Genomic DNA, 14,401 nt, shown 5'->3' on the forward strand with positions numbered 1-14,401 from the left:
CCCCTGGGATGCCCCCCGGGGTGTCCTTCTGCCCTGGGGGTGTCCCCCCGTCCCCCCGCCCCCCAGGACCTGCTCCAGAAGTATTCCTACATCCGGAAGACGCGGCCGGACGGGAACTGCTTCTACCGAGCCTTCGGCTTCGCCCACCTGGAGGCTCTGCTGGAGGACGGCCAGGAGCTGCAGCGGTGCGCCCGCCCGGGACCCCGCGCCTGGGTGTCCCCCCCCGAACGCCTGGGTGTCCCCCTGTCCCCCCCCCGAACGCCTGGGTGTCCCCCCCCGAACGCCTGGGTGTCCCCCTCCGAACACCTGGGTGTGTCCCCCCGACGCCTGGGTGTCCCCCCCCGAACACCTGGGTGTCCCCCTGTCCTCCCCGGCGCCCCCAACCGAGTCCTCTGGGTCCCTCTTTGTCCCCCTGGGGTGCCGGGATCCCCCCTGGGTGTCCCCCCCCGAGCCCCCTGGGTCTCCTTGCCCAGTCCCCCCCCAACCGCTGCGTCCCTGCCAGGTTCAAGGAGGTCTCCGCCCGCAGCAAGGAGGAGCTGGTGGCGCAGGGATTCACCGAGTTCACCATCGAGGACTTCCACAACACGGTGGGGACACGGGGGGGACGTGGCGCGTGTGACCCTGCCTGTGCCCCCGTACGGTGCACGTAACCCCACGCGTGTCCCCCGCCACGCGTGTCCCCGCAGTTCATGGAGCTGATCGAGCGGGTGGAGCGCCGCGTGCCGCTGCCGGAGCTGCTGGCGGCCTTCAACGAGCCCAGCACCTCCGACTACCTGGTGGTCTACCTGCGCCTGCTGACCTCCGGCTGCCTCCAGCGCCACCGCCGCTTCTTCGAGCAGTTCCTGGAGGGCGGCCGCAGCATCAAGGAGTTCTGCCAGCAGGTCAGGGCCTCACACGGGCCTCAGAGCCCTACAGCACACCCCCTATAGCACCCCAGTACCCCCATAGCCCCCCCAAGCACCTCAATATCCCCTGCAGCCCCCCAATGCCCCCCACAGGCCCGCTCACAGCGCCCCAGTCTCCGCCAGAGCACCCCAGTACTCTCATAGGTCCCCCCAGCACCCCCCTTCAGGTCCCCTATAGCACCCTAATACCGCTATAGGCTCCCCCCACTTCCCCGCACCCTCACGTGGCTTCACCCCGTCCTCTCCCGCGGCCCGTGCGTGGCGTCTTGCACGGATTTGCACGGCCTCGCACGGGGCTCCCAGCCCCCCCCTCCAGCCCCCGCGGTCCCTGCGGGGTCTCCCGTGGCCTTCGCGAGGGGTCTCGCAGCCTCGCGCGAACTCACGTGGCCTCAAACTGCCCTCGCACGGCCTCGCACGAGCCTCGCACGGCCTCACGCTGCCCTCGCACGGGTCTCGCGCCACCTCCCAGCCGCCTCATGCGGCTTCACGGGGCCCTCGCACGGTCTCTTGTGGCCCTTGTGTGGCATCACGCGGCCTTGCACGGCCTCCAATGGCCCTTGCACGCCCTTGCACAACCTCGCGCTGCCCTTGCACAGCTCTTGTGTTCCCTAACGGCCTTCGCGCAGCCTCCCGTGGCCCTTGCACGGCCCTCCGCGGGTTTGCACGGCCCCGCGCTGCTGTCACACGGCCTTTGGCAGCCTCCAGCTGCCCTTGCACGACCCTCACACGGCCTTGCACGACCTTCGCACGGCCTTGCACAACCCTCACACAGCCCTTGCACGGCTTTGCGCGGCCTCCAACGGTCCTTGCACGCCCTCGCACGGCCTCCGCTCATCCACGCACGTCCCTCGCGCAGCTTTGCGCAGCCCCGTGCCACCCTCGCACGGCCTTGCACACCCTTGCACGGCCTTTTGCAGCCCCCAGTCGCCCTTGCACGGCCCCCACTCATTCACATGCGTCCCTCGCGCAGCTTCGCATGGCCCTGTGCCGCCCTCGCACGGCCTCCACGTGCCCTCGCACGGCCTCCACGTGCCCTCGCACGCCCCCGGCGCCCTCTCGCGCCCCTCGCCCACCCCCCCACCCCCCCTTTTTCCTCTTGCAGGAGGTGGAACCCATGTGCAAGGAGAGCGACCACATCCACATCATCGCGCTGGCACGAGCCTTGCACGTCTCCATCCTGGTGGAGTACATGGACCGGGGGGAGGGCGGCGCCACCAACCCCCACGTCTTCCCCGAGGGCTCCCAGCCCCGCGTCTGCCTCCTCTACCGCCCCGGCCACTACGACATCCTCTACAAGTGAGCCCCCGCCTCGCACCAGGCCTCGCACCGGCCCGGCGGCGCCTCGCACGGCCCCGCCGCCGCCTCCCGGGGCTTTGCGCGGGGCCTCGCCCGGCCTCGCCTCGCCCGGCGCCGGCGGCGTGGTCCCCGCGGGCCCTCGGCGACCCTCGCACGAGCCCTCGTGCGGCCTCGCACGCGCCGCCCCCCCCAATAAAGACGCAGCCCCACTCCCTGTGCGCGTTTATTTAGGGGGGAGGGTCATGGGGGGGAGGGCTAGGGGGAAGTTGGGGGGCTGAGGGGCACTTGGAGGGCTGGGAAGGGGCAGTTGGGGGGCTGGAAGGGGGCAAGGGGGCAGTTGGGGGGGTGGGAGGGGGCAGTTGGGGGGGTGGGAGGGGGTGCTTGGGGGGCAGGGGGGCACTGGGGGGCTGGGAAGGGGCAGTTGGGGGGCGGGGGGGCAGTTGGAGGGTGGAGGGAGGATGTTGGGGGCCCGGGGGGCAGTTGGGACCCCTTGGGGGGGGCACTTGGGGTCCGGGGGGGGCAGTTTGGCATCTGGGGGGCCCTTGGGGCGCCCCTGGGGCAGTTGGGGGGTGGAGGGAGGGGCAGTTGGGACCCACTTAGGGGGCAATTAGGGGTCCGGGGGGGGCACCTGGGGGATGGGGGTCCCCTCGCGCGAGGGGGTGCACGAGGGGGCGAGCCCTCGTGCAAGTGGCCCCCCCCACCACCACCCCCTCCGAGACCCCGGCGTCGGGCGGGGGAGGGGACTCTTAGCCCCGACCTCCCTCCGGATTTACACCCCCCACGGATTCCACCCCCCCACCCCGCGATTACCACCCCCCCTCCGCCCCCCCCCCCCGGTCCCCGCGCACCGGGAGGCGGCGCTCCCCCCCCCCCCCCCCCCCCCCCCGCCGCCTTCCCACGCCCGCAGCCGCCGCCGCCAGCACCGGGCCCGACCGCGCCGGCCGGTACCGACCCCGGTAAGGGCCCCCTCCGCCCCCCAGCCCCTCGGGACCCCCCAAAACCGCCCCCCATCCCCCCCCCGCATCCCCACCACCCCCCCCCGCCAGCCGGGGATGCTCCAGCCCGGGGGAGGGACCGAGGCGGCCGGGAGCTCGGCCCATCCCCCCTCCCGGTACAACCGGAGCGACCCCCTCCTCCATGAGACCCCCCCGAATCCCCCTGACCACCCCCGGAGCCCCCCAAAACCGCCCTCCCCCCCCCCGCGGTACCCAGGGATGCTCCAGCCGGGGGGAGGGGCCCAGGCGTCCGGGAGGGGGAGAGGGGAAAGGACCCAGGCGTCCGGGAGCCTGACCCCCCCCATGAGACCCCCCCGACCCCTCCAAATCCCCCCAAGCCCCCCCGGAGCCCGCCAAATCCCTCCGCCCCCCCCCAGCACCCAGGGATGCTCCAGCCGGGGGGGAGGGGCCCAGGCGTCGGGGGGGGGAGGGGAAGGGACCCAGGCGTCCGGGGGCCTGACCCCCCCTCCATGAGACCCCCCCGACTCCCCTCCCCGAACCCCCCAAACCCCTCTAAACTCCCCCCCCGGTACCCAGGGATGCTCCAGCCTGGGGGGAGGGGCCCAGGCGTCCGGGGAAGCGACCCTCCCCCCCCTCCATGAGACCCCCCCGGGCCCCCCAAAACCTCCCTGACCGCCCCACCCCCCCCAGAGCCCCCCAAATCCCCCCTCCCTCCCCAGCACGCAGGGATGCTCCGGCCGGGGGGAGGGACCCGGGTGTCCGGGGTGGGGGGGGAGGGGCTGAGGGGGGGTGGGGGGGCTGGGGGGGGCTGAGGTGGGGGGGCATCGCCCCGACGCCTGGGTCCCCTCCTGGGGGACAGGTCACGTGACCCTCGTGCGAGGCCTCGTGCAAGGCCGGGGCTGACGCAAGGGCGACCCCAGGGGCACGAGGGTCCCGGGGGGGTCCCCTAACGAGCTGCCGCTAACGAAGGGCGGTTCGTTAGCGGCGCTGGTAATTAGCACCCGGGAGAGGGGAAGGGCGGAGGCCCTGCCGCAGGTGTTGCACGAGGGCGTCGCACAAGGGGCTCGTGTCGCACGAGGACCCCTCGGCTCACGGCCCCTCCTCCCCCCAGCGGCCCCCCCGGCGGGGGGGGGCCATGGAGCGCCCGAGCCGGTAGCAGCGGCCTCGCCCCGGGACCCCTCGCACCGGGACCCCTCGCACGAGGACCCCTCGCACGAGGACCCCTCGCCCCACGACCCCTCGCCCCAGGACCGGGGGCCGCCGTGGGCAGGTAGGGCCCTGCCCCCCCCCGCCTGGACGTGGGGTCCCCTATGGGGGGAGGGCTGGGGGGTCCCTGCCCCCTATGTGGGGTCGGGGGGGGCAGCACCCGGACACCGGGGTCCCCTGCCGCCCCCCCCTCACCTGCCTCCCCTCCCCCCCCACAGGACCCCCCCTCCCCCCATGGCCCCCCCTCCCCCCCTCCTCCTCCTCCTCCTCCCCCTCCCTCCCCCCACCTGGGCCCTGACGGCCTTGGCCCTGGCCGCCCTTCGGGGGGGCGGCCCCCCCCCTTTCCTTCCCCCCCTCCTGACCGCTGTCACCGTCGTCACCGTCACCGCCGCCGCCGCCGCCTGTCCCGCCGTCTGCCGCTGCGCCGGCGGCCGCGTCTACTGCAACGACCGGGGTTTGACGGCCGTTCCCGAGGGCCTCCCCCCCGGCGCTACCACCCTCTTCCTCCAAAACAACCGGATCGGCGACGCCGGCATCCCGGCGCGCCTGGGTCACCTGTCGGCGCTCAAGGTCCTGTACCTCTACGCCAACGCCTTGGAGCAGCTGCCGGCGTATTTGCCGCCGGCGCTGCGGGAGCTGCACCTGCAGGAGAACAACGTCCGCGGGCTGTGCCGGCGGGCGCTGGCGCGGGCGCCGCTGCTGGAGCGCCTGCACCTGGACGACAACTCGGTCTCGGCCGCCGGCATCGAGGAGGACGCCTTTGCCGAAAACCGTCGTTTGCGGTTGCTTTTTTTATCCCGGAATCACCTCAGCAGCGTTCCCTCGGGATTACCGCCGGCGCTGGAGGAGCTGCGGCTGGACGACAACCGCATCCACACCATCCCCCTCCGCGCCTTCGAGGGGCTGCCGGCGCTGCGGCGGCTGGTGCTGGACGGGAACCTCCTGGCCAACCAGCGCATGGCGGACGACACCTTCAGCCGCCTGGGCAACCTCAGCGAGCTCTCGCTGGGTCGCAACGCCCTGGCGGCGCCGCCGGCCAACCTGCCCCGCGCCCGCCTGCGCCGCCTCTCCTTGGCCGCCAACGCCATCAGCCACGTCCCCGCCGGCGCCCTGGCGCGGATGCGGGCGCTGGAGCGGTTGGACCTCTCGGACAACAACCTGACGACGCTGCCGCGGGGGCTCTTCGACGACCTGGGGAGCTTGAGCCACCTGGGGCTGCGCAACAACCCCTGGTTCTGCGGCTGCAACCTGGCCTGGCTGCGGGACTGGCTGCGCCGGCGGGCGCCGCGGGGGCTGGAGGTCAAGGGGCTGCTGTGCCAGGCGCCGGCGCGGTTGCGGGGGCTGGCGGTGGGGGACCTGCGGGGGGAGATGGACGCCTGCGAGCCCCCCGCCGCGACGGGCGGAGCGGCGGCCTCGCCCGGCGTCATGGCGGCGGCGCCCGGCGGCGCGGCGGCCTCGCCGGGCGTCATGGCGGCGGCGCCGGGAACGGCGGCGGCGGCGGCGCCGGGGGGGGGGCTGTGGGTGCAGGCGGCGCCGGGGGGGTCTCTGAGGGTGCGGTGGCCCCCGGCCCCGCCCGGCGCGTCCTTACGGTTGAGCTGGTTGCGGCCGGGGGGGGGGGCGGTGACGGAGACGCTGGTGCGGGGGGAGCGGGGGGAGTACGTGGTGACGGCGTTGCAGCCGCGCGCCGCGTACCGCGTCTGCCTGTCCGCCCTCGACCCCCCCGGCGCCCCCACCCCCCCGCTTTGCGCCCAGGCTCGCGCCGGCGCCGAGACCCCCCCCGCCTCGCCGGGACCCCCCCCGCCGAGGGACGCCCCCCCCGCGCTCCCTCCGGCGGCGGCGGCGGGGGGGGCGGCGGTGGCGGCGGCCGGGGTGGTCCTGGGGGTCTTGGGGGGGTGGTGGAGGAGGAGGAGGAGGGGGGGGGCAGGCGGGGCTCCCCCGCCGCCCCCCAAACTCGGGGGGGGGGGGCTGCCCCTGAGACCCCTGCGGCCTCCCGAGGAGGGCGGCATCCGCACCGTCTTCCCCCCCCTTCCTCCGCCGCCCCCTCCCCCGCCGCTGCCCCCCCCCGCCGCTCGGGGGTACCGGGGGGGGCGGGTGCCCCACGGTGGGGGAGGGGGCGCGGGGTCCTGAGGGGGAGGGGGGCCCCTCTTTCTGGGACCCCCCGCCATGTTGGGGACCCCCCCTGGGGATACGGCGGGGGCCCCCCCCCCCCGTTTTGAGGACATTTTGGGGGGATCCCCCTGGGGTTTGGGGGAGGAGGGGTCCCCCTGCCCCTCCCCCACCTCCCGTTTTGGGGCATTTTGGCTTTTTTTAAGGTGTTTTTTCGGCGCCGCTGCTTTCGGGGGGAGGAAAGGCGGATTTGGGGCAGGAAGGGGTTGGGGGGAGCCGGGACCCCCCCGCCCCCCCCCCGAGGACCCCGGACGAGAGACGGGGGGTGGGGTAGGTGGGGGTGTGGGGAGACCCAGGGGTCACCCCTCCCCCCCCACCCCACCCCCGCGCGGCTTCGGGGGGGTCTGCGCCCATCGAAATGCCCCCCCTCCCCCCCCCGCGAGGTGCCTTCACCCCTCCCCCCGCCCCAGCCGTTGGAATTGGGGCAAAAGGACCAAAATCAGGAAAATTCGACCTGCAAGGGCCGAAGGGCGCCCCTCCCCCCCCGTCCCCCTCCCCCCCAATAAACCCAGCGGCTCCTTTTCCCGCCGGCGCCTCTTTCCCGGACGCCTGCGGCCCCCGGGGGGGGAGGGGGGATGCACACGCGTGTGCAAGGGGGATGGGGGGGAGGGGTGCGCAAGGCCTCGCACACAGGGTCACGGGGGGTCGGGGGGTCGCGGGGGGCACAAGGCCTCGCACGAGGGCTCAGGTGGGAGGAGGGTCCCATGGGGGTCGTGGGAAGGTCACGCAGGGGGTCGCGCCAGGGTCACGACAAGGTCACACGTGTGCCCCCCCTCCCGTGGGCGCCCGGCCCCTCCCCCAGCACGCGCTCCGGGGGGGGTGGGGAGGGCCCCGAACCCCCCGCCCCTTCCCCCACGATCGGTCTGGGGGTCCCCTGTGCAAGCCCCGCCTCCCTGGTGCACGCTCCGCCCCTCTCGGTGCAAGCCCCGCCCCCTCGGTGCAAGCCCCGCCCCTCGCCCCCCCTCCCCGGGAGACGCGTGTGGCAGCGAGGCCTCCGCGCCGCCAGGCGGCGCACTTCCGCCTCACCACCCCCACCCCTCCCCCTTGATTGGCACCTCGTGCAGCCAATGGAAGAGGTGGAAAATTCCAGAAGGGAGAGAGGGGCCCCGCCAATGGAGGGCCAGCGCCGGCCGTCGCGGCCAATCGACGCGCGGGGGCGGGCCCTGCAGCGGGCTTCCGGCGGGGAGGCGGGGCTGGAGGGAGGCGGGCACCGCTTTCCCCGTCGGCCAGTGGGAAGGCGGGACCGCAGCCGACAGCCAATGGAAGTGCGAGCGGGGGCGGTCGGGCGGGGCCGACGGCCAATGGGGCGCGGGTGGGCGGGGCGCGAGGCTTCTAGCAGCTTCCAGAAGGCGGCGCGTTAGCGGCGGGAGCGGAGCGGGGCCGGGCCGCCATGGAGGAGGTGGGCGCGGGGCTGGGGGGGCCTGGGGTGGGCCACGGGCTCCCCTCGGGGACTCGGGGTGCCGGAGCGGGGCCGGGGGAGGCTCCGAGGGGGCCCGGAGCGGAGCTGGGCGGGCACTGCCGGGGGACCGGGGGTCCCTGAGGGGTTCTGGGTGGTTTCGAGGGCCCTGGGGGGTCCCTGAGGGGCCGGGGGGTGGAGCGCGGGGCCTGGGGGCGCCCAGGGGGATCTTGGAGAGCCCCGAGGGGCGCTGGGATCACGGAGCGGGGCCAGGGGGTCTGGGGGGACGCTGAGGGGGCCTGGGGGGCGCGGAGAGGGGGTCGGGGGGTTCCTGAGGGTGTCTGGGGTCCCGGAGCGGGCGGGGGGGGGCTTTGGGGGGGGTTGGGGTCCCTGGGAGCCCCCTTTGTCTTCCTGATATCCTCCTCCTCTTCCTCACTCCCCCGTGCCCCCCACCCTCCTCTTCCTCACCCCGATCCCCCGTGCCCCCCACCCTCCTCTCCCTCGCACCTTCATCCCTGTTGTGCTCCTTCGCCTTCCTCCCACCTTCCTCCTCCTCACGCCTCTTTCCCTCCCTGCGCTCCCTTGCCTTCCTCACGCCCCTCTTCTTCCTCGTGCCCCTCGTCTTCCTCGCACCCTCCTCCTCGTGGCCCCCCACCTTTCTCATCCTCTTCTTCGCACCTTCATCTTCCTCGTGCTCCTCCACGTTTTCCGCGTGTCCCTTCTCTTTCTTACACCTTCCTCTTCCTCGCATCTTCCTCCCCGTGCCCCCCGGCCTTCTCTTCATCGCACCTTTCTCCTCCTCGTGGCCCTTCGTCTTCCTGCCACCTTTCTCCCCTTCCCTTCTTCGTCCCCCCTCCTCTTCCTTGCCCCTTCTCCTCTTCTCTGCTCCTTGTTCGTGCCCCTCCTCTTCCTCACACCCTTTGCTCTTCCTCGCGCCTCTCGTTCCTCGCACCTCCCTCCTCCTCGTACCCCTTCTCCTCTTCCTTGCCCCCTCCTCTTCCTCTCCCTCACGCCTTCCTCCTCCTCGTGCCCCTTCGTCTTCCTCACGGCCCTTCCCCTCCCTCACACCTTCCTCCTCCTCGTGCCCCTCCTCTTCTTCACACCTCCTTCCTCCTCGGGGCCCTTCATCTTCTTCCCCTCCTCCTCCTCCTCCCCCCCCCCCACAGGCACAGGAGCTGAAGGAGCGGGGGAACCGGGCGCTGGCGGCGGGGGACGTGGGGGGGGCCCTGCGCCACTACACGGCCGCCATCGCCCTGGACGGCCGCAACCACGTCCTCTTCAGCAACCGCTCGGCCGCCTACGCCCGTCAGGGCGACTACGCCCGCGCCCTGGCCGACGCCTGCCGCACCCTCGAGCTGCGCCCCGACTGGGCCAAGGTGGGTGGGGGGGAGCACCCACGGGTGCCCCGCGTCGGCCCCGGGGGGCTCACCTTGCGTCCCACCCCCCGCCCAGGGCTACTCGCGCAAGGCGGCGGCGCTGGAGTTCCTGCATCGCTTCGAGGAGGCCAAGGCGGCGTACGAGGAGGGGCTGAAGCACGAACCGGGCAACGCGCAGCTGAAGGAGGGGCTGAGGGGGGTGGAGGCACGGCTGGCCGGTACGGGGGGGATTCGGGGGGCTACAGGGGCCGGGGAGGGGGGTGGGCCTGGGAAAGGGGGGGCTGAGGAGGGTGGATGCCCAGCTTCGGGGGCTGCTTGGTGGTCCCAGATGGGCCTGGGAGGCCCTGAGAGGTTTTGGGGTCCCAGAGTTAGTCCAGGGGGGTCCCTGAGAGGTTTTAGGGGGCTCTGAGGGCGTTTGGGGGTCCAGGAAGGGGGTGTGGAGAGGCTTTGGGTTCCCAGAGTGAGGCTGGGGGCGTCCCTGTGAGGGGTTTTGGGGGCCCTGAAGGGTTTTGGGGGCCCAGGGAAGGGGTTTGGGGTACCAGAGTTGGTCCAGGAGGGTCCCTGAGAGGTTTTAGGGGGCTCTGAGGGGGTTTGGGGTCCCAGGAAGGGGGTGTGGAGAGATTTTGGGGTCCCAGAATGGGGCTGGGGGCATCCCTGCGAGGGGTTTTGGGGTCCCAGAGTTGGTCCAGGGGGGTCCCTGAGAGGTTTTAGGGGGCTCTGAGGGGGTTTGGTGTCCCTGGAAGGGGGTGTGGAGAGGTTTTGGGGTGCCAGAGTGGGTCGGGGGGGGGGGCTGAGAGATTTTGGGGTCTCTGAATGAGGCCAGGGGGGTCCCTGTGGGGGGTTTTGGGGACTCTGAGATGTTTTGGGGTCCCAGGGAAGGGGTTTGGGGTCCCAGGGCTGGTCCAGGGAGGTCCCTGAGAGGTTTTAGGGGGCTCTGAGGTGGCTTGGGGTCCCTGGAAGGAGGTGTGGAGAGATTTTGGGGTCCCAGAATGAGGCTGGGGGGCTCCATGCGAGGGGTTTTGAGGGCCCTGAGGGGTTTTGGGGTCCCAGAGTTGGTCCAGGGGGGTCCCTGAGAGGTTTTAGGGGGCTCTGAGGGGTTTTGGCGTTCCTGAGAGGGTCTGGGGTCCCCAAGGAGGGTACAAGGGGGTTTGGGGGGGTCCCTGACACCCCCCTGTCCCTCCCCTCAGAGCGGAAGCTGCTGAACCCCTTCAGCGTGCCGGACCTGTACGGGCGGCTGGAGGGGGACCCCCGAACCCGGGCGCTGCTGGGGGACCCCGAGTACCGGCGGCTGCTGGAGCAGCTGCGCAGCCACCCGGCCCAGCTGGGCACGTCAGTGAGGGGGGCCGGGGGGGCTTTGGGCGGGTTTTGGGGGGCTGGCGGGCATTGGGGCAGGAGTTGGGGGGTTTAGGGCTGATTTGGGGGGGTTTAGGGGCAGGTTTTGGGGGGCTGGGGGGCATTGGGGCAGGAGTTGGGGGGTTTAGAGCTGGTTTTGGGGGGCTGGGGGGGCATTGGGATGGGAGTTGGGGAGTTTAGGGCTGATTTGGGGGGGCTCGGGGGGTTTAGGGGCAGGTTTTGGGGGGCTGGGGGGCATTGGGGCAGGAGTGGGGGGTTTAGGGCTGATTTTGGGGGGCTGAGGGGGTTAGGCGTAGGTTTTGGGGGGCTGGGGTGGCCATACAGCAGGTTTGGGGCTTCAGGGCAGTTTTTGGGGTGCTGGGGGGCTTCCCCTGACTCTTTGTGTGCTGGGGCAGCTTACGGCCGGTTTTGGGGTGCTGGCGGGTGTCAGGGCAAATCTGGGGGCACCGAGTCCCCCCTGGGGGGGATTGGGGTGCAGATTTGGGGTGTAGCCCCCCCAACCCCCCCCCGTCCCCCCAGGAAGCTGCAGGACCCCCGGGTGATGACGACCCTGAGCGTGCTGCTGGGGGTGGACCTGAGCGGGGCCGAGGAGGAGGAGGAGGCCCCTTCCCCTCCTCCCCCGCCCCCCCCCCAGCCCCCCGCCCAGCCCCCCCCGCCCCAGGAGCTCCCCGAAAACAAGAAGGAGGTGAGAGGGGGGTCCCCAAAACCGGGGGGGGGGTCAGGGAGGCACTTTGGGGTGACTGCCCCCCCGACCCCCAGGCGCAGCAGGAGGAGGAGCTGGGCAACGCTGCCTCCAAGGGGAAGGAGTTCTAGGGGGGTCTAGGGCAGGTTTTGGGGTGCGGGGGGGGTTGGGGTGACCTGTTCCCCCCAAACCCCAGGCGCAGCGGGAGAAGGAGCTGGGCAACGCCGCCTACAAGCGGAAGGAGTTCCCCACCGCCCTGGCTCACTACACCCGCGCCGAGGAGCTGGACCCCACCAACATGACCTACGTCACCAACCAAGCAGGTGAGTGACCCCCAAACCCCCCCCGAAATCCCCCGAACCCCCAAAATCTCCCTGAACCCCTTTTCCCCCCCCCCAGCCGTCTACTTCGAGACGGGCGACTACAACCGCTGCCGAGAGCTGTGTGAAAAAGCCATCGAGGTGGGGCGGGAGAACCGGGAGGACTACAGGCAGATCGCGAAGTGAGGACAGCGGGATTTGGGGGGGTTAAAAAAAAAAGGGGGGGTACACACTCCCCAGCACCCCCAGACCTCCCCCCGTACCCCAAAAATGGTCCCCGCAGGGCGTACGCTCGCATCGGGAACTCGTACCTGCGGGAGGAGCGGTACAAAGACGCCGTCAACTTCTACAATAAGTCGTTAGCCGAGCATCGCACGCCCGATGTGCTCAAGAAGTGTCAGCAGGTGATTTGGGGGGGTCAGAAAAGGGGGTGCAGCCCCCCCAGACCCCCCTGAACCCCAAATTTTGGTGCCCCAGGCGGAGAAGATCTTAAAGGAGCAGGAGCGGTTGGCGTACATCGACCCCGACCTGGCGCTGGAAGAAAAGAATAAAGGCAACGAGTGTTTCCAGCGAGGTACGGGGGGGTCCTGGGGGGGCGAAGGGGCCCCCCCAAACCCCAGGTGACCCCCCGCGGCGGGGCCCCCCCAGGGGATTACCCGCAGGCCATGAAGCACTACAGCGAGGCCATCCGCCGCAACCCCCACGAGGCTCGGCTCTACAGCAACCGCGCCGCCTGCTACACCAAGCTGCTCGAGTTCCCCCTGGCCCTCAAGGTTTGGGGGGGCAGGGCTCAGCTGGGGCTCCCCGCAGGCTGGTGTGGGGGTGCAGGGAGCTGGTTTGGGGGTGCACGGCTCAGCTGGGGGTCCGGGGGGGCTGGTTTGGGGGCGCAGGGCTGAGCTGGTGGTCCTGGGGGGCTGGTTTGGGGGTGCACGGCTCAGCTGGGGGTCCGGGGGGGCTGGTTTGGGGGCGCAGGGCTGAGCTGGGGGTCCGGGGGGGGCTGGTTTGGGGGTGCTGGGGGCTGCTTTGGGGGTTTTGGGGTGCCTCTGACCCCCCCCGCTTCCCCCCCAGGACTGCGAGGAGTGCATCCGCCTGGAGCCTTCCTTCAGTGAGTGGGGGGGCTGGGTTTGGGGTACCCGGGGGGGCTGGTTTTGGGGTGCCGGGGGGGCTGGGTTTGGGGGTCCTCTGCCCGCCCGCCCCCTCTGCCCGCAGTCAAGGGCTACACCCGGAAGGCGGCGGCGCTGGAGGCCATGAAGGATTTCAGCAAGGCCATGGACGTCTACCAGCGCGCCCTCGACCTCGACGCCAGCTGTAAGGTGAGGGGGAGGCCCTGCCCCGCCCTGCCCCGCCCTGCCCCGCCCTGCCCCGCCCTGCCCCGCCCTGCCCCGCCCCGCTGACCCCTCCCCGTGTCCCCGCAGGAGGCGGGGGAGGGCTACCAGCGGTGCCTGCTGGCGCAGTACAACCGGCAGGACACCCCCGAGGAGGTGAAGCGCCGCGCCATGGCCGACCCCGAGGTGCAGCAGATCATGAGCGACCCCGCCATGCGCCTCATCCTCGAGCAGATGCAGAAGGACCCCCAGGCCCTCAGCGAGTGAGTGGCCCCGGGGGTCCCCGACTGTCCCCAGGGGTCCCCGACTGTCCCCGAGGCGTCCCCGGGGGTCCCCAAGGTGTTATGGAGTGTCACCGGCCACCCCGTGGCACTCGCCAAGTCTTCAGGGGGACACCCGGAGCCCTCCTGGAGCTGGCAGGGGGTCCCCAGGATGTCCCCAGCTGTCCCCAAGGTGTCCCTAACTGTCCCTGGGCATCCCCGACTGTCCCCGAGGGGTCCCTGAGGTGTTACGGAGTGTCACCGGCCGCCCCATGGCCGACTCGCCGTCGGGACACCCAGAGCCCTCCTGGAGCTGGCAGGGGGTCCCCAGGTGTCCCAAGGTGTCGCCGGGGTCCCCAGCACCTCCCCGGGGTGACACCGGCTGCCCCACGGTGCTCACCGAGTCTTCATGGGGACACCGGAGCTGGCAGAGGGTCCCCGACGTGTCACGGGGTATCCCAGAAATGTCGGGGGGTGTCACAGGGCGTCCCCAACATGTCACAGGCCAGAAGGTGTCCCTGACACGACCGGGTGTCACAGGCTGTGCCTGACGTGACAGGGACATCTCCTGGCACCCCGTGACGTGTTGGGGACAGCGTGACATCATGAGGTGTCACAGGGGGTCCCCACATCTCGGGGCATGTCCCCAAAGCATCGGAGGGGTCTCGGGGTGTCCCCAATGTGTTGGGGGCAGCAGGGGGTGTCTCAGGCCACCTCCCCACAGCCCCCCCCTTGTCCCTCTGCCTGTCCTGGTATCCCCTGCAGCCGCGGGGGTCCCCCTGTGCCCCCTGACCCCCCTGTCCCCCCCAGGCACCTGAAGAACCCCGTCATCGCCCAGAAGATCCAGAAGCTGATGGATGTGGGGCTGATCGCCATCCGGTGACGTCCCCGCCTGGGGACCCCCCCCAGCCCCTGGGGATGCGGGTGGGGGGGGTCCCGGGGGGGGTTGGGGGGTGCTGCCCCTCCCCCCCACCCTCCCCCCATCTTGTGTCGGTTTTGGGGTGCCGCGACCCCCAATAAAGAGCGGAGCAGTTGCCAGGCCCAGCCTCTGTGGGGGGGGCCCGAACGCCGGGGTCCCCAAAAGGGGAGATGTGGGGGGCAGAGGTTGGAAAGGGGGGGTGTCCCCTCGGGGGGGTTTGGGGGGCCCAGACACCTGGGTT

At 72.0% G+C, this 14,401-nt stretch overlaps 3 protein-coding genes across 3 annotated transcripts in view; all 3 read left to right on the forward strand.

Annotated features, from left to right (window-relative positions):
• LOC142074492 (ubiquitin thioesterase OTUB1-like) overlaps positions 1–2,404 on the forward strand; it is a 2,759-nt gene extending 355 nt beyond the window's left edge. Inside the window, exons 2-5 of the mRNA XM_075135142.1 lie at positions 67–185; positions 503–587; positions 687–881; positions 2,008–2,404. Of these exons, the coding sequence (XP_074991243.1) occupies positions 67–185; positions 503–587; positions 687–881; positions 2,008–2,205 (597 nt within the window). The 3' untranslated portion in view covers positions 2,206–2,404. The remainder of the gene's footprint in view (positions 1–66; positions 186–502; positions 588–686; positions 882–2,007) is intronic.
• Positions 2,405–2,836: 432 nt separating this feature from the next.
• LOC142074493 (leucine-rich repeat transmembrane protein FLRT1-like) lies at positions 2,837–7,890 on the forward strand. Its single transcript, XM_075135143.1, has 5 exons — positions 2,837–2,888; positions 4,269–4,427; positions 4,719–5,865; positions 5,914–6,115; positions 7,594–7,890. Exons 1-5 carry the CDS (start codon positions 2,837–2,839, stop codon positions 7,888–7,890), a joined length of 1,857 nt encoding a protein of 618 aa, XP_074991244.1.
• STIP1 (stress induced phosphoprotein 1) lies at positions 7,854–14,275 on the forward strand. Its single transcript, XM_075135235.1, has 14 exons — positions 7,854–7,928; positions 9,092–9,301; positions 9,378–9,519; positions 10,489–10,630; positions 11,174–11,339; positions 11,533–11,659; positions 11,736–11,838; positions 11,940–12,060; positions 12,134–12,230; positions 12,305–12,429; positions 12,725–12,761; positions 12,866–12,969; positions 13,072–13,244; positions 14,052–14,275. Exons 1-14 carry the CDS (start codon positions 7,920–7,922, stop codon positions 14,122–14,124), a joined length of 1,629 nt encoding a protein of 542 aa, XP_074991336.1. The 5' UTR covers positions 7,854–7,919; the 3' UTR covers positions 14,125–14,275.
• The last annotated feature ends 126 nt before the right edge of the window (positions 14,276–14,401 follow it).

This window comes from Calonectris borealis, chromosome 37 (genome assembly GCF_964195595.1).
Source record: "Calonectris borealis chromosome 37, bCalBor7.hap1.2, whole genome shotgun sequence".
In the NCBI taxonomy this organism is placed as follows: Eukaryota; Metazoa; Chordata; class Aves; order Procellariiformes; family Procellariidae; genus Calonectris; species Calonectris borealis.

What these genes read in the sequence shown, in the direction of transcription:
- STIP1 (XM_075135235.1), top strand. An exon ending in CACCCGGCCCAGCTGGGCAC is followed by an intron (nt 10,631 to 11,173) that starts GTCAGTGAGGGG and finishes CCGTCCCCCCAG; the next exon opens with GAAGCTGCAGGACCCCCGGG. An exon ending in ACCTCGACGCCAGCTGTAAG is followed by an intron (nt 12,970 to 13,071) that starts GTGAGGGGGAGG and finishes GTGTCCCCGCAG; the next exon opens with GAGGCGGGGGAGGGCTACCA.
- LOC142074493 (XM_075135143.1), top strand. Translation starts at nt 2,837, where the DNA reads ATGGGGGTCCCCTCGCGCGAGGGGGTGCACGAGGGGGCGAGCCCTCGT. An exon ending in GGGGGCGAGCCCTCGTGCAA is followed by an intron (nt 2,889 to 4,268) that starts GTGGCCCCCCCC and finishes TCCTCCCCCCAG; the next exon opens with CGGCCCCCCCGGCGGGGGGG. An exon ending in CCCCCCCGCTTTGCGCCCAG is followed by an intron (nt 6,116 to 7,593) that starts GCTCGCGCCGGC and finishes CACCTCGTGCAG; the next exon opens with CCAATGGAAGAGGTGGAAAA.